The sequence below is a fragment of the Ipomoea nil genome, unplaced genomic scaffold (assembly GCF_001879475.1).
Source record: "Ipomoea nil cultivar Tokyo-kokei standard unplaced genomic scaffold, Asagao_1.1 scaffold2921, whole genome shotgun sequence".
NCBI classification, from domain to species: domain Eukaryota; kingdom Viridiplantae; phylum Streptophyta; class Magnoliopsida; order Solanales; family Convolvulaceae; genus Ipomoea; species Ipomoea nil.
In genome coordinates this window covers 2243475-2266803 of record NW_017619349.1, presented here as the reverse complement: position 1 = coordinate 2266803, position 23329 = coordinate 2243475, and the positions used below count along the sequence as shown (strand labels likewise).

At 32.2% G+C, this 23329-nt stretch overlaps 1 protein-coding gene across 2 annotated transcripts; it reads left to right on the top strand.

Moving 5' to 3' along the window:
* The first annotated feature begins 966 nt into the window (after positions 1 to 966).
* On the top strand, positions 967 to 8131 carry LOC109160906 (nuclear pore complex protein NUP62-like). Of its 2 annotated transcripts, XM_019309168.1 has the most exons (11): positions 967 to 1156; positions 2718 to 3281; positions 3366 to 4325; positions 4833 to 4902; positions 5114 to 5192; positions 5350 to 5472; positions 5731 to 5808; positions 6580 to 6683; positions 6892 to 6979; positions 7086 to 7178; positions 7727 to 8131. In XM_019309168.1, the coding sequence occupies exons 2-11, from the start codon at positions 2735 to 2737 to the stop codon at positions 7820 to 7822; spliced, it is 2238 nt and encodes a 745-aa protein (XP_019164713.1). In that variant the 5' UTR covers positions 967 to 1156; positions 2718 to 2734; the 3' UTR covers positions 7823 to 8131. The 2 variants fall into 2 exon arrangements, with proteins under 2 accessions (XP_019164713.1, XP_019164712.1); XM_019309167.1 differs by having other exon boundaries at positions 2718 to 4325.
* The last annotated feature ends 15198 nt before the right edge of the window (positions 8132 to 23329 follow it).

Genomic DNA, 23329 nt, shown 5'->3' with positions numbered 1-23329 from the left:
TTACAATTTCAAACTCAACCAAACAATGTAATTAATCTTCCCGATAATTTATTTTCTATGAAATTTCAATTATGTGACCAAATTTGCATGTATTATTCAACTATGTAATAATATATCCACCATGATATATATATATATATATATATATATATATATATATATATATATATATATATATATAGAGAGAGAGAGAGAGAGAGAGAGAGAGAGGATGATTGGCTGGCCCGCTTAGCCCGCACTTAAATGGGTTGGGTAATAAACCCCAACCTGTTTTAAACATGGGCTGGTTTGAGTTCGACGCGTCTTTCATTGACCCGTGACGAACTAATTCATACTAGTCGAGCTGGCCTGTTTTGACTATAGATGTAAACTGGGCCCAACCTGTTGAGTTAAAACCATTTAGCCTGTTTTTTAGGCAAGTTGGCTGGGGGAAATCTAACCCTACTCGTTAACCTGGATAAGAGTGTGGGTTAAACGGAGTGAGCCCGTGTAACCCGCGGGTTACCCGACTCGTAAAAAAAAAAAGAAAAATATTAAACACTAAAAGGGATGTTTGGTTGGATGGAAAAGTTTTTTCTTACAGTAAAGGAAAATGTTGTTTTTTTATGTTTGATTAATGGAATTCATTTTTGATTGAACAATGAAATCTTTAAATTGAGGAAAACAAAATTCTTTATTGGATATAGAATTTTGTTTTCAATGAAAGATGGGAAGTAAAATGATATGACTCGATTATTTTACGCTTACTTTCTTTCTTAATTATATTACTCTTATTAATTTGAAAAGGCATATAAATTTTTATTCTCGTTATTTTTTACAATTTTAAATCTAACTAAATAATAGAATTACTTTTTCACCTACTGAAATTCATTTTTTTTTTTAATAATTTCAATTCAATTTTCCTTAAAATATTTTCCGCGAACCCGGCCCTGTCCTTCACAAAGTCTAAAAGACTAAACCGATTTCCTCATTTGGTCATTTCCCCTAAAAATTTAAATCCCTAATCTCTCTGACTCACTCTCTGCTCTCTGCGAAGGCGATTAGGCAAAGCGGAAGTGGAACGCCGGAACTGCCGACTGCGAACTCCGAGTTTCCGACCAGCGACCGGCGACCTACGCGCTGCCAGCTCCGGTCTCTCTCCCTACTGGCTACTGCGGTTCGTCCTTCACTCCTTATCCCTCTCACATTCGCACTAAACAATTTTTAGTAACTAAGCTTTGTGATTCTGTGAACTGTGAACATAATGTTAAACACTTGAAGTCTTGAACTGTGATTCTGTGAACATAATGTTACTTGTTACTTGTTAATGAATAGTGATTCTGTGAAACAGTGAGCTGTGAACATAAATTACATAATTTGTCTATTCTGTGAACCTTTGTTACTTGTTAATGCATAATTTTTGAACCTTTGTTACTTGTTTTAGTTGTTTTGGAGTTTTGAGTCTTTGACAGTTTGTGACTTTGATGATGAAGATAATTATGAATTATGATGATGAATGGAAGTATGGAACTCGAAAACTTTGAAGTTTGAATGTTGAATTGTTGATTGTTGATTTTTGTGTTGAAAACTTTGAATATAGATACCAATTTCGTGTATTAGAAATTTAGAATATTAGATAGGTGTGTGAATAGTAAATCAATAATTTAAAATTAATAGCAGCAGCCAACCGATCATATGAATTTTTATGTACTAAACATCTAAACTACTAATTTTGTACTCCGTATTTAATTTGTTTTTTAAAAGGACGGGCTGGCGGGCTAGCCGGTCAGATCACGGGTTGGGTTGTGAAATCCCAACCACATAAAAAGGGACTGGCCCGTTTTGACGGCTCTAACGAGGACTACATGTTTGGCATGAAGAAATGGTTGGAATCTCTTACTATAAACAGGTTCTTTGATTCGGATGTAACATGGATGGTGGTTGTTTTAGGTTGACAGTTAGCACTAGGATATGTTAGCCAAATAATTTAAATATTATGCCACCCTAAAGCTGAACTTTTGTTGTTGTATTTGGATGCAAAAACTTCGTGTATTGTGGTTTTGGGTTTCATTCGAACTTTTTGAAGCATTTCATGGAGTTTGATTTAAAATCTCTATAGTTTGATTTGGTTTTGTACTATATGCATTAGACGTGAATCACGTGATTGTCTTTCATATGCATTTTCATGGTTGTAGTTGATTCACTTAATCAATTTCTTGCTTGTTTAATGTCTCAATAGAAATTAGTTTGCAACCAGATTACCAGAGGAAACTGTTTTGTGTGTTATGTACTTTATTCTAAAATTTATTTGGAAAAGCCTTTTTTTTTTTTTTTTTTTTTTTTTAAATTCTTTTTATTTGTATCCTGCATTTAATGTTGAGTATTTGGAATAACTGATGATTGAAAGCATTGGCATTAATAGAATTTAGCAACCAGTTTTTGAGATAATGCTAAGTTTTTAAAATTAATAATTTTTAGTTTAATTTAATTCTGGCATTCTTGTCTGTCTTTTTAGTTTAGCGTTTGAATTCAAATGGCTAAAGTACACAAATTCTACATTTGTTCTGCATACTTCACAGTCAAGTTATAGATCTATATAAAACATGGTTATCCCTAGCACTAATTGTAATGGTGAATATATGCCCTAGCTTTCTGCATTTTTTTTTTGTTTTAATGAATTTATTTGCAATGCTTCTTAGGTGTACTTCACTTATTAATGTTATAAACATTTTCTGCAGGTGTACTGACTTCTACAATGGCCACGGGCTTCTCTTTTTCCAACTCTTCATCATCTTCCTCACCTTTATCCTTCACCTCAACCCCTAGTGCCGCTGCCACCACCTCATCCTCGTCCCCATTTGGGTTTTCTATGTCAAACCCTAGCTTCGCTACTTCATCCACCAGTTTTGGATTTGGCACTGCCTCTTCTGCTCCCGCATTTTCTTTTGGTTCTTCTGCTGCCACAACTTCATCTGTTACTACTGGTACTACTTTGCCATTTGGACCTAGTGTGGGTACCACTCCAACCATATTTGGAGCTAATTCCAGTTCCGGAGCATCAGCATTTGGATCTGGTGTGGTTACCACTTCTTTTGGTTCTTCTGCCACCACAGCTTCATCTGCTACTACAGGTTCTACTTCACCATTTGGATCTGGCGCGTTTACCACTTCCAATGCATTTGGAGCTTCTTTGGGTTCTGGATCTTCAACAAATTTATTTGGATCTGCTTCTTCCCTCCAGACCACAACCTCCGTTAGTTCCCCAATGTTTGGAGCAACAACTTCTTTTGGAGCTTCTACACCTTTTGGGTCTTCCTCAGGCTCATCAAGTTTGTTTGGTGCAGGTTTGGGCTCTGGATCTTCATCTAATTCAGGTACAGTGCCCTCTACTGTATCACCGTTTGGGACATCAGCTCCTGCTTTTGGAGCATCATCAGCTTTGTCAACCCCTGTATTTTCGGTATCTTCAGCTTCAAGCTCAGCTTCTTCTGCCTCTGGTTTTCTGTTTCCCACCACAGCAGCTGGCAGTTTGCCATCATCTTCGTTTTCATCTACAGGCGTTGTGTCTTCAGCATCAACAGCATCATTTTCCAGTGCTTCCTTCCCAAGCTCAGGATCTTCTGCGCCATCATTTTCTTTCCCAACAGCTTCCACCACAAGTTCAGCATCTTCGGCACCAGCATTTTCTTTGCCCAACACCTCAAGTGTGACTTCAACGCCTTCCATGCCAGCATTCTCGTTATCCAGTGCTTCAATTTTGAGTTCGACAGCATCTGCTGCACCTACATTTTCATTTTCCATTACTCCTGGCTCAAGCTCCTCAGCATCTTCTGCATCTTCATCACCCTTCTTGTCCACTTCGGGCTCAACATTTTCATTTTCAAATGTGGCTGGAACTGCTTCAACCACTTCAGTTTCTTCCGTCACAATTCCTAGCTTGAATTCATCATCTTCGGGTGTATCTGCCTTTTCGTTTGGGACTTCATCTAGTCTTCAAACATCAACATTAGTGTCAGCTACCTCGAGTAGTGTAGCTTCAAAGCCTGCTGCTTTAAACCTTTCAACTGTTTCATCACCTCAGTTTTCAACAGTTACTACAACCGCCAGTGCTTCAATTCCTGCTGGTAGTGTGGCATCTTCTGCTGCTTCTAGCACTGGTTTGTCTTCGACATTTCCTGCTGTTGCTGGTTCTTCTTCTTCAGCTACTAGTGCAACTGCTATTTCTGGTTTTAGTACCACAAATGCACCTTCATTTACTGTGCCTGCGAGCTCTTTTTCAATGTCTTTAAAAACACCATCAACTGCTCCATCTTCACAACCGCAGTCAAGTTCATTACCAATCCTTGGTGAGTTTTTTTGGGTAATAAATTAGTCTGGGATATAATCTTGCTATCTAATTACTATAGTAATATCCTTGGTGTGCAACTTTTAGATTTTTTGTGTTTACTCTGCAAACAAGTTCTAGATATAATATAAGACATTATTGTCCAAATGACTGGTTTGTATGTCTGCAGTTAATTCTGTAACCATATTAAGATTCTTTTACCATCTCATAAACTGGAAAATAGAAGCAGACTGGACTGAACCAATCTCATTATTGAATGAATGCTATTTTGAACTACAAAATATCCTTAGAGCCTTATAAAGGTTATATAAAAACTGTATACTTACATGATCTTCAATCTTTCATGCTGCTTCCTGGAATTTGTAATGATTAATATATAGTGTATTCCTCCTTTTTTCATTCTTAACCTTTTGTATTTCTTTTGTTTCCATTCACTTATGTGTAGTGCTTCTTTGATGCAATTCAAATATTCAATTTTTTAAATTCTTCTTGTAAACCTTTTCCTCAGGTGGATTCACTTCTAATTCCACTTCTGCTGCTCAAACAGCATCTGCTCCAATAGCAACAACTAGTAGTGGGTATGCATGGGGCTCTACCCAATCTAATATCTTTTCATACTCAGATTGCTCAAACTTAAGTGTGCTTACTGAGGTTTAATTGTATAGTAAAGAGATGATAAACAAACCGGTTTTAGGCATCTCTTCCTATTGTATATATTTTAGAAGACTATCTTTACAATATTGGACCTGATTGCTTTGCTTTCTTCTGGTTTGCCACTTTCTCCTACAGGACTACGCTGAGTACAAGTGCTGCAACAGGGACCTCACCTAAGTTACCATCTGAAATTACTGGAAAAACTATAGAGGAGGTAAGTTATCAAATATCAAATTAGACTGGTATTCGTTGTGATATCAATTTATCTAATACTTGATTGCATTTGGGTCGTTTCCACGTGTTTTGTGTTGTTGTTGTATAGAGCTGTCTAAATAGCAAACGTGTTATTATGTGTTTTTTGTTTCTGGAAGGTCATCAAGGAATGGAATGCAGAGCTGCAGGATCGCACGACAAATTTCCGAAAGCAAGCCAATGCAATTGCTGAATGGGACAGGAGGATCTTACAAAACCGTGATGTCCTCCTTAAGCTTGAGGTTTTATATTCTTTAGTGTAAATGAGAATTGTTAATGTACTTAATGTAATGCCAGAATGCAGTAGACTGGAGATGTAAGTTGAAAATCTCCATACCATGTGCATTTGGTATCTATAAAACATTCATCTTTGGCATCTTATCATCTCTTTCATCATAACTAGGCTGGACAAAGTATTTCTTTAATATGGTGCGATCTCATCTAATTGTGTGGTTTCTGTGGAATATTTCATTCAATGTCTGCACTTTATTTTGTGTCAGAGTGAAGTTGCAAAGGTTGTTGAGACACAGGCTAGCCTAGATCGACATCTTGAGTTAATTGAGACACATCAAGATGAGGTATGTTAGTAGCAGGGTTCTCCTATATTTATCTTATGCATCTTGAGTCCCTGAAGCCTCTGCATTGCTATCAGTGTTGGAGATGTCTTATACTTATGCACTTGATATTATATATATATATATATATATATATATGTGTGTGTGTGTGTGTGTGTGTGTGTGTGTGTGTGTATGTATGTATGTATGTATAGGGGTGAGATCATGTGAAAAGAGGTGCCCAGGTAAAAAATGGGATGATATCCAGATCAACGGCTCTAAAAAAGGAAAATTTTTCAAACTTTGTAGTATAAGTCTATGCACTTGATATTATATACTTATGCACTTTCAAAATTAGTTTAGGAAATTGTGGTGGCATTTTTGTAAATATCTCTAACTTTGAAGTGCACAAGTTTTATACTACAGGTGCATAAGTTTATAAACATGTAGTATAAACTTATGCACTTGTAGTATAAAACTTATACACTTTGTAGTATAAATCTATGCGCACCTCAACTTCGAAATTTTTCTGGACCAGATCAAGGGCTGATCAGCGGTGTTGATCTGGACCAGAATACCAGATCAAGGACTGAGATCTCACCCCATTTTTTACTTGAGCGCCTCTTTTTATTTGATCCAATACCTATATATGTATGTATGTATGCATGCATGTATACCTGCATTATAATATGTGTGGGTGATTGTCTTCACTGATTGATTGCATTCAAGCTGCTTGTGAATTTTTCATGGAAGGTTGGCGCTATTTCAGAAGCTTATTTGTTTTATCTGCCTTAGGTTGACAAGGCATTGCAGAGTATGGAAGAAGAAGCTGAACGGATATATAAAGATGAGCGTGAAATGCTTCTTGATGATGAAGCTGCATATACAAGAGATGCAATGTGAGTTTATAAGGCAATACTTTGTTTTGTAGTTCATATTTTAGCGTATTTTGTGGACTCGAAGCTTATGGATATATGGACCTGTCAAACTCAATACCTAGTTTTCCAGCATTTTGTAATTGGAAAACCTTTCTTTAATGTAAAGATGTATTCACTGGTATCAATCAAGTATTTAATAACATGGTTATCATTTTGGCATTTATTTTAGGTATGAACAGGCAGAATTTGTAGAGAGGGAAATGGAAAAGATGATGGAGCAGATAAAGTTGATCATTAATTCTCTTAATGCAAACCAGGTCCCATACTGCCTACTTGATGATTTTCTTCGGAGGACTTTGTTTCACATTGGTATCTTGCATGCTGACTGTATTAGATGAATATCTTTCTTTCTTTATTGTGTAGGGTGGAGAACTAACCGATGGCGTGAATCCACTTGATGTTGTTGTCCGCATTTTGAACAATCAGTTGAGTTCACTGGTCTGGATTGATGAAAAGGTAATAACTATACATACAGTACACTCATATTATTTGTGCGGTTGTGCCTGGTTTCTTTGAAATTTGTCTTTTTTACTTTCCCCCGTGGACTGCAAGAATGTTTGTTGTATACAATTTTTCATCCATTGAAATGTGTGCTTTGCATCGGATGGCATTTAACTGGCTCAAACCAAGAAGGCTAATAGGTCACACTCGCTAGGAGTCGAACTTTTAACACAGCCTAACTAATTTGGCTGGGGTTGTCCCCGATCTATCTACTTATTAAATCATCATATGGTGGTTCAATTTATTGAGTATCTACTAAATATGCTGAGTTATATATGGCATGCCATTCCTCGTTATTTGACTCAACATTTGGTACAAATACAACTTTGCATTGTGCTCTTATTTGCTAGAAATTAAGCGTGGGTGGGGTTAGATGAGTGCGTTGAAGTTAGACATTAATCCCATTGTTTCGGCTGTAATATAGTTATTGAATTCATTCGTTTATGCTGTTAGTGTTGATAGCAGCCCGCCTAACATCCGTGGCTGTTTGCAAATTTGTTCAGGCTGAGGATCTCTCTTCACGTATTCAGACGCTTGCAAGGCAAGGCTCTTCTGCAGATCGTGGATTGACAGGACCCCGGTTTTTGTTTACCAATTGAACAAAGTAGAAGCTTTGTCCAAAATGCTTAATATCCGGTGGTTGTGGAGATTTCGTAAATAGTTCCGCCCCTATTGACTGTTGAGAACGCATATGATCATCGCTCTTTTTTACTTCTTATGTTGTAGTTTTGGGTTTTCCCCTTCAAAGGAATAGTGCTTTGACGAAATGCTAATTTGTAGTAAGAAACCTAATTACTTTGGCCCAATTTTGAAGATTTTGAGCCACCGCAATCTGTACTTGTAACATGATGAAACATGTTGGACGGCTATGTTGCATGGAAATTTCAAGAGGCATTTGGTTCAGTTAATATGATAATATTATATTATTTTGTTTGGTTTAATTTATGAGATTATTTGTAATACAGAGTATTATATTATTCTAAAGTTGATGTGAAGATAATGTTTCAAAGTAATATGATTATTTTTATTTTCTTAAAAAGTAATTTAGGGTTATATTGAAATATTTTAAATAAATATGTTTATATAATTATATATACATACAGTTGTGTGTACTGTGGACTATAAGGATTGCTTAATAATATAATTATACCTCAAGCAAAAAGTCTACGTACTGCGTAAAATTTCATCGATTATTGTGCATGATATAATACGGCATATGTCATTATCAACTTAATAAAAAAACTACTAATGACTTTCAAGAATGGGATAAGATTCTCTTACCAACTAAAATTAATCTACAATAAAATTTATGAAAAAATAAAAGTTATCATCTGTAATTATACTTATATTTTAATTATTACCTTTTTTTTTTTTTTTTAATTTACAAAGTAACAATTTTAATCATGTCACTGACTGAACCCATCATATATTAATGAGATATATATTACAAAAATTGTTAAGAAAAATTGAGTAATCTTATAAAAATTTATCCAGTTCTCTTCCATTAATTGATGCATATGTGCCAATGACCTCTTCTTTTTTTGAAAACCAACCAAACATAATATAGAGTAAATACCGAAAATGGTCCCTCGACTATAGCTAAATTCATAAATTGGTCATTGACTTTCAATTTTAACCAATTAAGTCCTTAACTTTGCAATTTTAACACGATTTGGTCCTCCGTCTATTTGACCGTTTGTTGACTGTGATTTTTGAGGATATATATGTAATTTCATGGTCCATCGTTGATTTTTTAAGGTTCCGGGTTGCATTTTCAGACCGCACTGTTACATTTGAATCCACCGCCGAAAGCAATCTGCCAAATCCTGTCGCCTTTCTTCATCCTCCCTTTGGATTTAATGTAGTTGAGTTCGTACTAGAGTGAAGAAGACAACGTGTTTCCGAACCGGTGCAGCGTCATCCTAGAGGCCTCCATGTGCTCCGGTGAGCTGCGAGTATTTCTGGAGATCGTCGATGACGGCGCGGGCGCCGGCGTTAATGCAGAAGTGTTCGAAGGATCAAATCGTGTTAAAATTACAAAGTTAAGGACATAATTGGTTGAAATTGAAAGTCGAGGACCAATTTGTGAATTTAGCTATAGTTGAGGGACCATTTTGGGTATTTACTCCATAATATATTAATAATAACCAGAACTGTTACATAAGGGAAAGTTCACAAACATCCTCCCCTACACATCTAAGAGCTCTCTTGGCTAAATAATGAGCAATCATAATATTGTTACGACGCACATAAGGAAAAGTAATCATTGACAATTGACGCAGCAGCTCACAAATCTCTTCAACAATAGAACCAAATGGCGAGTCGCTCTCGTCACAATTTGAGCATCTGTCTCCAGAATGACCCTCCCCCAACCTCTGTCTTTTATCCAACTTAACGCTTCCCTAGCCCCCAATGCCTCAGCCTCCTTAACCATATACAACCCCTTTCTGGCAAACATCACAACCCCCAAAACCGTACCATCCCAGTCCAAGATACTCCACCCAAACCCCATGTGACAATTTGTACTGTCCATCGCTATGTCAATAGCTATCCGCACATCGCTAGGACAAAGTTGAACACCCTGCGCCGGTTGGTGATCTGACTCAATGCCGTCAATGGCATTCATGGACTCCTCAACTCCCAATGACCTATTTTAAATCAGTGTTTCGATCATGCAATCGTCCATTTTTGAATGGTAACAGAGGTGTTATCACACTATATGGTAATTGGTTTAGATGTAGTATTTTATTTTACGGTAATAATTTGTTACGGTAATGTTGACCCGCCAATTGACTAACTCAATACTCATAAAACCAACCATAACTATTATAAAATTACTCTATTGTTAGATATTTAATAACACAGTCGAACATAATAATTTTTAACGCTTATAAAAAAGAAATCGTTAATTATTACAAATGAATTTATGGTATCGGAATTTTTTTATTTTTATTTTTTATTTTTTTGAGGACAAAAGGGTAACGTTGTAGGTGTACCAGACCCGACATAAAAAGGAGAGTTTATGAATGGAATGAGTAGCGAGTCAATTAAGGTTAATCATCCATAGATTTTCCTTAAACCTTTTGTTTGATGCTTAACTATGTGTATAAGTATGGGTTGTGGGCCCCACTTTGCATCTAATGGTCATTTTCATGGAAAATGTGTGACACTTTCCACCTAGGTGGCACAAGATTTAGGTCAAGTCCATTATATATTATATTAATGTTAGTTGATTGTTAGTTTGGACTTACATTTACATGGCTTATCTTTGGCATTTTGTCATTTATGTACTAAAATTTGATAATTAGGTCAGGGAATTTTGATTGGCAAATTTTACTGCTGATCATGGTTCAAAACGATGGCGTTTCCTTTAATGAAAAGAAAAGACAATTGTTCTGCATAATTAGCTCTGCTTATATAACATATTTAGTTTTATTTTATATACATTATAGTTTCATTTAAGAATAACTGCAGTTTAATTCAACATTATATATACAATAGTCTTATTACAGTGAGACATGTTATTGAATTTTATTTTATACACACTATAGTCTTATTACAACACCACTAAATTATAATTCTAATTCAACTACGGTTTCATTGGACAATATCTACTATACTAATAAGAGCCCAAGAGAGTTAGGCCTATAATGGGTAGAAAAAATGGCGGTCATAGATTTTAATCAAATGAATGGCTCAGATTGATTAAAAGATTGATAAGATTTAAATTGTACACTAAAATTTCCTAAAATACCCACACACCGTTACTAATTCCGTTAAAATTTTAAGAATTGCCGTTAGTTCACCGTTAACTTACTCATTGATTTCAATAAAAAAAAAAGGTCTTAGGTTCGAACCTCATCCCAATCAAAGTTGGCATAATTAGTACTCTATTTTACTCTTATTAAATTAATAATAATTTAGTAGCTACAACAAAAAATTATAGATATGCATTTATTTAATTTAGAATTATGTGTCCACAATGCCTTTATTCAAAAAAAAAAATATTCATTATCAATAAATTAAATAAGAGAAATAATTGTATTAGTTATATTGTCTTTATTGTTCTACAATATAAAATTTTCTTTATATTCAAATTTATTAATTGATTATATTCGCTACATTGTCATTACAATGTCTTAATTCAGTGAAAAAATTATTCATTATCAATAAATTAATTAAGAGAAATATTTTCATTAGTTATATTGTCTTTATTTTTCTCAAATGTAAAAATTTTTACATTCAAATTCATCAATTATTAAATCAAATGAATGGTTCAAATTGTTCAGGTTTTAATTTTTTTTTAAAGTTTTTCTAATTTATCTTTAATTATATGATTATCCATTTAACTTTTTCGTTAAATACCGTCACCGTTAGTCTAATTCTAATATTAACGTCTAATATAGAATTATAATTACACCATTAATCTAATTCTAATATTAAAGTCTTAATAGAACTTAACCACAAATCCTAATGTCGAAATCTCCTCAAACAATATTAGTATATATTTAATATTTTATGCCCTAATTTTTATTTGTTCTCTCTTATGTCCCGTATTTGGTTTCAAACATACCTATACAATTATTTTATTGACAATTATAATCAATCTTGACTATATTATCTTGCATTTGTAAACTTAGAATTACCTATTTAACCCGCACGGGCTTAGCTCAATGGTTTAGTGGGCAGTATCTACTATACTAATAAGAGCCCAAGAGAGTTAGGCCTATAATGGGTAGAAAAAATGGCGGTCATAGATTTTAATCAAATGAATGGCTCAGATTGATTAAAAGATTGATAAGATTTAAATTGTACACTAAAATTTCCTAAAATACCCACACACCGTTACTAATTCCGTTAAAATTTTAAGAATTGCCGTTAGTTCACCGTTAACTTACTCATTGATTTCAATAAAAAAAAAAGGTCTTAGGTTCGAACCTCATCCCAATCAAAGTTGGCATAATTAGTACTCTATTTTACTCTTATTAAATTAATAATAATTTAGTAGCTACAACAAAAAATTATAGATATGCATTTATTTAATTTAGAATTATGTGTCCACAATGCCTTTATTCAAAAAAAAAATATTCATTATCAATAAATTAAATAAGAGAAATAATTGTATTAGTTATATTGTCTTTATTGTTCTACAATATAAAATTTTCTTTATATTCAAATTTATTAATTGATTATATTCGCTACATTGTCCTTACAATGTCTTAATTCAGTGAAAAAATTATTCATTATCAATAAATTAATTAAGAGAAATATTTTCATTAGTTATATTGTCTTTATTTTTCTCAAATGTAAAAATTTTTACATTCAAATTCATCAATTATTAAATCAAATGAATGGTTCAAATTGTTCAGGTTTTAATTTTTTTTTAAAGTTTTTCTAATTTATCTTTAATTATATGATTATTCATTTAACTTTTTCGTTAAATACCGTCACCGTTAGTCTAATTCTAATATTAACGTCTAATATAGAATTATAATTACACCATTAATCTAATTCTAATATTAAAGTCTTAATAGAACTTAACCACAAATCCTAATGTCGAAATCTCCTCAAACAATATTAGTATATATTTAATATTTTATGCCCTAATTTTTATTTGTTCTCTCTTATGTCCCGTATTTGGTTTCAAACATACCTATACAATTATTTTATTGACAATTATAATCAATCTTGACTATATTATCTTGCATTTGTAAACTTAGAATTACCTATTTAACCCGCACGGGCTTAGCTCAATGGTTTAGTGGGCAGTATTTGGGAGAAGAGACCAAGGTTTGAACCTCGGCGGCGGCAGTGCGGGAATTATGTCCAAAGTGGGCAGATTCCTTGTTCGCACCTGCATTTGGTCCTGTCTGCTGAACCATTGAGTCACCGTGATTTACAACTTCCCACAATGCTCTGTCGGGTCGGAGTGTGGGGGGCCCTTGGAGTTGGGGACTCAACCTTTGGGAGAAGAATTACCTATTTAAATACGCAAATTCAACCTTCAATTATCTATGCATGAACAATTTCAATATAATATTGCCTTAATATACTTTAAAGTATTTATTTAAAAAAAAAAAACATTGGGCATTATCCCAATCGCGCAATGCGCGTAAAAAACTAGTACACTCAAATATGTGAAACTGTTATTCAGTTTCATTTTATATACAATGTAGTTTCATTACAATACAACTACTATCATTTTGATATAACTACAATTTCATTTGACAATATACACTCAATATGTGAGACATGTTATTCAATTTCTTTTTATACATACTGTAGTTTCATTTCAGCAAAACTAAAGTATCATTTCTATTTAACAATTTACACTTAATATGTGAGACATGTTATTCAGTTTCATTTTATACATACTGCAGTTTCATTTCAACACAACTAAAGTATCAATTCAATTCAATTACAGTTTCATTTGATAATATCAACACAATATGCGAGATAATTTCACGTTAGATACATTGTAGTTTCATTTTGTTATGAACACATAAAAAAACGGGATTTATTAAAATGTAACAGACTACTGTTTCTTTACTTAAAGAAATAACGTCATTTCGAACCGTGGTCCACACCATAACAACCGATTTTGATTTATTCCATATTGTTCATGTCACCTTTTATAGTATTTTAAATTGAAACTAAACAATTATCTAAGTAGTTAAAACTTATTGTAATACAAATTAAAGTTTAGCATGCAATATATTATGTATCTCGAGAATATAATATTAATTTAATTTTTTTTTCATGTATATATGTGCCTCTTACTAGGTAAGTTTTAAAATATTTAAGTTTTTTTTTTTTATTTATAATGTAATAATATTTTTTTCTTGTATGTGCCTTACACTTATACCTCAAAGTTGACCAGCTTTAGATGGAGGACCTAATTGGACAAATTTTGAGTAGTCGAGAATGTCACATAAAAATATGTATATTTGTATACAAAATCTATAGGAGTACAAATAACCCATAATTAGTACTAAAATAAATGAAAACATGTATATAAATAAAGGAAAAGACTACAATTGATTTGGTGCTAAAAGCAATCAAAGTGGATTATTTTATTTTTAAAAAATTGAGGAATTATAGATGGAAAATTGACAACTTTTGAGATTAAACTATTGTGACATCATTATATTGTTGGCATTCAATTCTTGTAAAAGTTAGGAAAGTTGGGTCTTTTGATATTTTCCGTATTTTATGGCAATCTCGAACTGTTAATGTCACCTTTTCAACTTTAATTTGGGCTTTTAAAACAACCTTTTTTTGTGACTCACAATTATAACTCTGTTATAAGGCTACACCAATTATTATATCATGAACCAGTGTTCATGCTCGCATGGGTAGCTCAACTGGTTATAGAAATGAAACTTTGGAATAATGACCAGGGATTGAGTCTCACCAGCGGCAGTGAGGGGGGCTCCTTGTGCGCAGTGAGCACCGGTCTAGCCTTTTATGGTTCATGTTCGGTTGAGTCACCATGATTTACGTCCTCCCAAATGCTCTGTCGGGTTGGGGTGTGGGGGTCCTTAGGGTTGGGGTTCAGCCTTTTGGAATAATGAACCAGTGTTCATATTACATTGTGAATTTTAATATAAAAATTTTGTACATTTAGTTAACACATTATGTACTTATAGTTAACAGTTTATGTATATATAAATAAATATTGTATTGTGAATCCTAATACAAAAATTATGTACCTTCAATTAACACATTCTCTACCTACAATTAACAATTTATGTACATATAAACAAATATTGTATTGTGAATCCTGATACAAAAAATGTGTACTTTAAGTTAACACATTGTCTACCTACAATTAACAGTTTCTGTACATATAAACAAATAACTTGATAATTGCTGACACATAATAATATGATAATAGTTACAGGTATAGAAACTATCAACTGCAGGTACAAGATGTATCAATTATAGATACAAAATCTGAAAATTATTTTTAGACCAGGGTCTACACTGCAAAGTAAATCATGTTCCATAGTATAATTTGCCAGGCTACACAATTATTTGGAATCATAGTAAAGTTAATTCTACCCTCCTTTTTTAATTTTTTTTTGTGTGACTATTTTAATTTTCTTTTTTAAAAAATACAAAAATTTAGTAACCAGAAGCTATACTTGTCAGGCAATCTCAAATTGGCTTGAATCGATCAACTATGAACAATTTAAATTGATTTATTTTCTTATAATTATTTATTACATATAATTACAATACGTGCTTCACTCAGATTACACCTTTAAATATGATTTCTTGAAAAAATATTTCACTACACAAATAGTTAAATTTTACGATAGAGTGATATTCATTAATCTATAGATCGATTATGAATGATTGTTGGATCACAGCGTAACTCCCTAATGGATTTGAATTTTTTTTTTTTTAAAAAAAAAAAAAAACTTACAATATAATTTATAGGGATCCAACTAGCCACCAATGAAATTACTGCCTACAAAAATGAACTTAAAAGCATTTTAAATTGATTATATACTTGTTAAGCACATTGTGTCCAGATAGTATTTTTATGTCTCCCCTTAAGGGAAAATCACAAGATCAAACTTTGGTGATGGGTTATTGATTTTTTAGTGAAAAAATATTTTTTGAATTCTTAATTTCTCCGTATTTATTTTATCTTGCATATCTTTTCAAGATAGTTTTCAGATTATTATTACTACCAAGACCACCACCACACCACTTATTATTATTTATTATTTTATTATTATTATTATTATTATTATTATTATTATTATTATTTAACAAATAATGTATTCATTTTCAAGAAAAATGAACTAAACACGAAAAAAGAAAATTCTTAACTTTAAGCCAACAGGAAAATATAATTTCCTGACCTTCATGAGCTAGCCAACAAATTAAATGACACTAATTTTGTGTAATAGTATATTTACAAAACTTAGCTTATAGGCTTTAATAATAACAATGAATAATCTCAATTCCTGTTATATTTCAACTTGTAAGTATCATGTTTTTTTTTTTTGTTTTTTTGTTTTGTTTTGTTTTGTTTTTTTTGTTTTTTTTTTTGTTTTTTTTTTTGTTTTTTTTTTGTTTTTTTGTTTTTTGTTTTTTTGTTTTGTTTTTTTGTTTTTTTTTTTTTTGTCTGATTGAGACTTATCCACAAATAGTGTAATATAGTTTAAAACTCTAAAATATGCCATTTTTAATTAGACAGGCATAGTCACACCCTAGTTTCTATCACTTTCATGAATTTATGGTCCATCACTCCCAATTTATTTATCTAACCACAATTTTCAGGTTTCACTCTTTAATCTGCAAGGAGGAAATTAAAAGGAAAAGAAATTATAATTTTGTAAAAAATGAATGAGGTGAAAATAAAGTAGAAATTTAAATTTTATTATTTGGTAAACAAAAATAAAATTATTGAAAATTTTAATTATAGTGTTTGGTATATATATAACAATTGAAAGATAATAAGTAGTATAACAATTAAAATGTCGGTGTAATTACAATTACTAAAGAATGATGTAGGATTATTAGGAAATAAGTGGTATTAAAAGGTCAAACAAGACATGTAAATTAAAAATAGTAAGCCATAAAACATTCATTGACTTAAGGTCTGCTTGAAAGCATGAAAAATGTTTTTCGAAAAATAATTTTCATAAATTTACCTAAGTTTTGAAAACTATTTTTTTTTTTTTAATGTTTAGCTGAATGTCACAAAATTATACTTTTCTGTTTGGCTGAAAATTAAAAAAATTGCATTTTTTTGTTTAGTTCATTTTCCTGAAAATGAACATATTATTTGTTATAATAATAACAACAACAACAACAACAACAACAACAACAACAACAACAACAATAATAATAATAATAATAATAATAATAATAATAATAATAATAATAATAATAATAATAATAATAATAATAATAATGGTGGTGGTGGTGAAATATATAATTATCACATGCCATCTATATTGATTAGATAAGAAGAAGAAGAAAAGTAATTATTTTCAAAATTAATAATTAATGTAAAATGAAAATAAATTGCAGTAGATTTGTATGATGTATTGTGCAATTAGATACAGACATGTTGATTTACAAGTTTGGAACATAATGACTTGCATATTGTTGCCACTTTCGCCGACTCATCAACAAATTCTCATGATTGCGATTAAATATGTTATATAATACTCCGTAATTGTTACTAATTGCATATATTTGTTCGACAAAAAAATACTTTTAAATTTATATTCTTAATTAAAAAAAGGGAAAATATTGGAAAAGATTTGTGCAATGATGATTGAAGGCAGACATATCACATGACAATTCCACCCATCAATGTCACATATTCCCAAAAGAGAATTTGGTTTTAGATAGTTGGGCACTATTATTTATAATAATAAAAATAATAATAATAGCTCTTCGAATTTAGTTTAGTGATTCGTCCCTTAACTTGATGTAACAATGGAAGACGGGTAGTGTAAAAGGTTGAAGACCACGAGAAATACATGAATGAGATCAGAAAAATGTTCAAGATTGATTGTATGACTTGTGATTTACCTCAATAGTGACTCTAGGGGTGACATTCTATATGCTTAAGATTTGTCCAGCGAATTGAAGTTGCTCAAATAGACAATTTAGTTAGTTACAGGGGTGAAATTTGGGAACAATGACCCATCATCGAATCTTATCATCCACAGTGTTAGAGCAATCCCTCACAGTAAGTAAAGGTTTAGCATTTGTGTCCAATAGAGTTACCATGACTTACATCCTCCTGCTAGATGCTTTGTCAGATTGGGTCGTGAGGAGGTATTAGAATTGGGATTAAATCTTTTGAGAACAAAGATTTGTGGAGCGAAGTTGAGATCATATAACAATAATAATAATAATAATAATAATAATAATAATAATAATAATAATAATAATTCCGGCCCTTTAAATAAGAGTATGTTTGGAAACACACACACACACAAAAACTTTTGTAAAATATTTTCTGAAAAATGAATTATTTTTCAGAAAATATTTTTATTTATAGTGTTTGGTTGCACAAGTACCTGCTAGGTCCTTGTACTGTAGCTTTTTGTTCAATTTAGTCATTGTACCTTTATTTTGTTCAATTTAGTTTCTATACTTTAAGATTTAGAACAAAAAAGGACAATACTTAACACCGTTAATTTTTTCCGTTAAGTTTGTCCACGTGGCATTTGAATTGCCACGTCAGATTGTGTGATGTGCTTTATTTTTTGAAAAAATGAGCAAAAAAGAAAATGGTCAAATACCCTAAACTTTATATGGTCAACTCCGAAGACAAAATCGGCGACCGCGCCTTCTACCAGAGATGGAACACGACAGGTTGGTCACCTTCCATCAAAGAAGGCGAACTGTTCGTTTTCTCTGATGGAAGGTGACCAACTGGTTGCCTGCTCTAGTATAAGGCGACTGCGACGGTTCTGCAGTCGTCGGTCACCAATTTTGTCTTCAAAGTTGACCGGAATGTTGTAGAGGAAGAACGTTGTGGAAAGCCGAGGTCACGGAAGAACGTCGGAGAAGATGGCTGAGGAAGAACGTTTGGAAGAAGTGAAGAAAAGAGGCCTGAAAATGACTTCTCTTTAAAAAAAAAAAAGAGTTGTTTTCTAGAAAAACAATGTGATTTTCTCCTTTGACCAAAATTAATTTTTCATGACATTAAATTTTCACGTCTTGCCAAACACTAAAAATTTAAAAAATAATTTTTAAAAAATCATTATTATTATTATTTTTTGCCAAGCACCTTGTGCTCAGATGACATGTAATGACCTCTCCCATGTGGGAGGTCATATGTATTAACTCTTTATGCTTCATTAAGTTAAGAAAGTATGTTTGAATAGATACTACAATATAATAGAATTAATAACATTCAAAAAAAAAATCATTTTCTAATTTTCAAACACACCTTACATGTAAAGAAAGTTCACTAATTTTGGGGATTCCGTTTCATAGTGCACCAATTGCCTTTTCACCCAAAGAGATGACTGACAATGACCCAAAGATAAGAATAAGATAATAAGGAAATTAAAAAAATTTCATTCTTGTGTTCAGGAAGAAAAGTTATTATTATTATTATTATTAAGTACACATCCTTTTTTCAAGGATACGAATATATAATATAAAAAATGTTATTTAATTAAAACTTTTACTAATATTTTGTCTTTTAATGTTACATGTTTAATTTAATGGTTACTAGTACATACATGAACTAATTTCATAACTAGGTAATTATCTTATATTAGGAGATAAAAGATTTTTTTTTTTTTTGGGCAAAATTTACTATAGATCATGAAGTATGTATCATTCTATTTCAGTTTCATTTAATTATAATATTACTAAATTTTTTAGTTTCATTTTCTACACATGTTAGTTTCATTATAAAAAATTAAAAATATTCAAATATCATTTTAATTATATTATAGTTTCATTTAACAATATACATTATTACATATACGATATATTTGTTCTGTTTCATTTTCCACATACCTATACACCATTCATTAGATAAATCCTCTATTTTTATAGAGAAATGAAAAAAATGAGAATTTATAAATTTCTCTAATTTCAAAAACAAAGAATAAAAATTAACAAACCCTATAATTAAAGTAAACGCAACCTTGTATTTTATGTAGTGAATTTGTGATAGTATTACATAATATATAATTATTAAATATACAAAATTGTAACACATCACTTGATCACAACAATGTTATAAAGTCTGAAAATATTTAGTACAAATTACTTTTTCATTTAGTTAAAATATAGGAAAGGGAACAATATTTTATTGGGTATCAAATGAAACCCGCAACCACTATTTGAGAGTGTATAAAGGTAAACCCCGTCCTCTCTTATGTGAAGACTCCATGCAATGGGTTCGGGTAAGAAGGTGTTAGAAAGAATCGAATTTGTGATCGATCTTTAAGTACGGTAATCATGTTTATTTCACCCACTTAGTCATCTATTTGAGGCCAGGGAAAAATATTTTGATTGGTGGCATTATGTACACATTAAATCACATGCATTTGAAAAAACAAAAAAGATTGAATTGGCTCATTCAATCTTCTAGTTTACTTTATGTAGGTAGAAAGGAACAAAAGAACTCGAAGAAAAAGAAGAAGAAAAAAAAAAAGTTGAAGTACGTATTTGATCCACACAAGATCAAATCTAGGATCCACATTTCATACATTCAATCATAACTTCTCATTAATGTTGGTATTGACAGCAAAATTATTTGGCTATATAGTTGTCATATCTAGACCTGACAATTTGTGTATACGGGTTCGTTAACGGGTCGACACGATAATAACACGAACACGACACGATAAGGTTAACGAGTTCGAATTTGTAACACGTACACGAACACGATTTGTTAACGGGTTAAACGGATTGACACGATAGATATGTTTTGTTAATAGGTTTCGGGTCGTGTCGACACGAAACACATTTAAACCCACTAAACCTATTAATATATTAAAAAAAATTAAAATTTAAAGTTAAGTTATATATAAAAGAAATAAAACCTACAATTCAATCCATCAAACAAACTAAAAAAATATTCAATTTATAACATTTATAAAATGATAAAATAACATCCAAAAATAATAATTAAAGAAGTCCATGCTAGTTTTAGAATAAAATTGAACACAATAAAAATTCAAACTTCATATTGTTGAACATCAATAATTGGTGTAGGATTATTTTAGCCTATGTAGTAAATTCATCCTTAGTCATGTACTCATGTTCATGATATCTTTTGTAATCTCATTCATAACAATGGTTCTTAGCGGGTTCTAAACAGGTTTGTGTAAACGGGTTCGTGCAAACGGGTTAACACGACAATATTAACGGGTTCTTAATAGGGTTAACAGGTTGACCCGTTAAGACACGAAACATAACGGGTCCTTAACAGGTCAACCCGTTAATGACCCGGGACATGTTAAGGCTAAACACTAACTCGTTATTTTCGTGTCCGATTTCGTGTCGTGTTAACGGGTCATATCCATAATTGTCAGGTCTAGTCATATCCTACTTAAAACTAATTGATGCTAGGTAGATGGACATTAATCATTTAACCACGTTTCTTCATGGTAAGCCACAACGACATGTCTCGAATCAAGCAGGGGCTGAACTCGACCAACCTGGCCGATGCCCAACAGTCCCTATCCCAACACCTGCCGCAACCTTTGAACACTAAGCTAGCTCAGTTGCGCAACATGCCTGACTCGGTCCTTAGCCTTCGCGCCCACTAATCCCCCTGTTACGTACTCAAATTTAGTACGCAACTGAAGAAACCTTTCGAGCAGACTTCTGGCTCCTAACCGTATTCGAGTCACGGCAAACTCCAATTTCACACTTCGAGCGTGTGTGGGCTCCAAGAAGAATAGACTAGAATAGTAGAATAACAATATATTTCCTCTGAATGGTTCCCTGTATTCATATACAATGGACCTATTTATACTAAATTACTAACACATATAATAATTAAGTTACTACAATTATTCTAACTATACAAGGTAATAATATATTCTAATATACATAATTTCCTTATACTAATATTTAGTCAATTATCCTCTAATTACATATATTCATTCCTTGTAGACCATCCCCTAATTAAACCACCAATTATTTCTTTCCTTTGTTGCGTATCACTCTCCACCCCTTCAAAAAACACCTTGTCCTCAAGGTGTAGAGAGGAATAGAATAAACACATATTTGTTGAAGCAGTCCATGCAACTTTGGATGGGGGCTAGTTGGCAAAATAAATTGAAATGGTTCACGAGCTTGATCGTGACACATAAATGGTCTCCTCCCCTTTTGACTTGCACCGTCTAAAAATATCTCTTGCTCTCCAATGTTGAATTCCAAGTCTAAGGTAGTAGGACTCACAAGTCTTGTCTCAAGATAATCCTCAATAGACTCTAAGTTGTTGAAATTGTGAATGTTGCTTTCATCATGAGTGGTTGGGAGATCTGTTGCTATTGATGATTCTTTAGACTCTGGGTTACTTGGTTCTTCTTGAGAAATTGGATTAGAATAATTAGGAGTGTGGCATTCCAAAGTATCATCTTGGTCCGTCTGTAATTCTCCACACACAGCCATCAACAGCTCCAAATTAGGATATTTAATGTCTAAGACACAACAGTTATCGTAAATATTTTGGCCATGAAGAGCTTGTTTGGCCATGAATGCATCTAAGACAGAATCAAACCATACCAAAGCTTGGAAAGTGTAACTTTCATCCTTCAAAATATGAATATATTGTACAGATCCTTTTGTAGAAAAGATCGAATACAATACAAAATCATCAATTGAATACCATACATGGTATACAGAAACCAATAAGCACCGGTGAGTAATATTTTCCATAAAAAATAATTCTCTACTTTTTTTTTTTTGTATTTTTTTCTTTTCTCTCGTTTTTTTTTTTTTTTGAGATCTTTTTTTTTTTTTTTTTTTTTTGAATTTTCAAAGGGGTGCTATAAAAAATGAGATAAAAACAAAAAATAAAATAAAATAACAAAAGGATATGAGATACTCTCACCAATACTCTCAATGAAAGCACCAATGTTACGTACTCAAATTTAGTACGCAACTGAAGAAACCTTTCGAGCAGACTTCTGGCTCCTAACCGTATTCGAGTCACGGCAAACTCCAATTTCACACTTCGAGCGTGTGTGGGCTCCAAGAAGAATAGACTAGAATAGTAGAATAACAATATATTTCCTCTGAATGGTTCCCTGTATTCATATACAATGGACCTATTTATACTAAATTACTAACACATATAATAATTAAGTTACTACAATTATTCTAACTATACAAGGTAATAATATATTCTAATATACATAATTTCCTTATACTAATATTTAGTCAATTATCCTCTAATTACATATATTCATTCCTTGTAGACCATCCCCTAATTAAACCACCAATTATTTCTTTCCTTTGTTGCGTATCACCCCCTCTTAGGATTGGACTCGACTTTCATCTCGCCATTCGAACTCGTGACCTCGGCTCTGATACCAATTGATGGATCTCAGCGATGCACTATGCTTACTTCTTAGTGGGTCACCCAT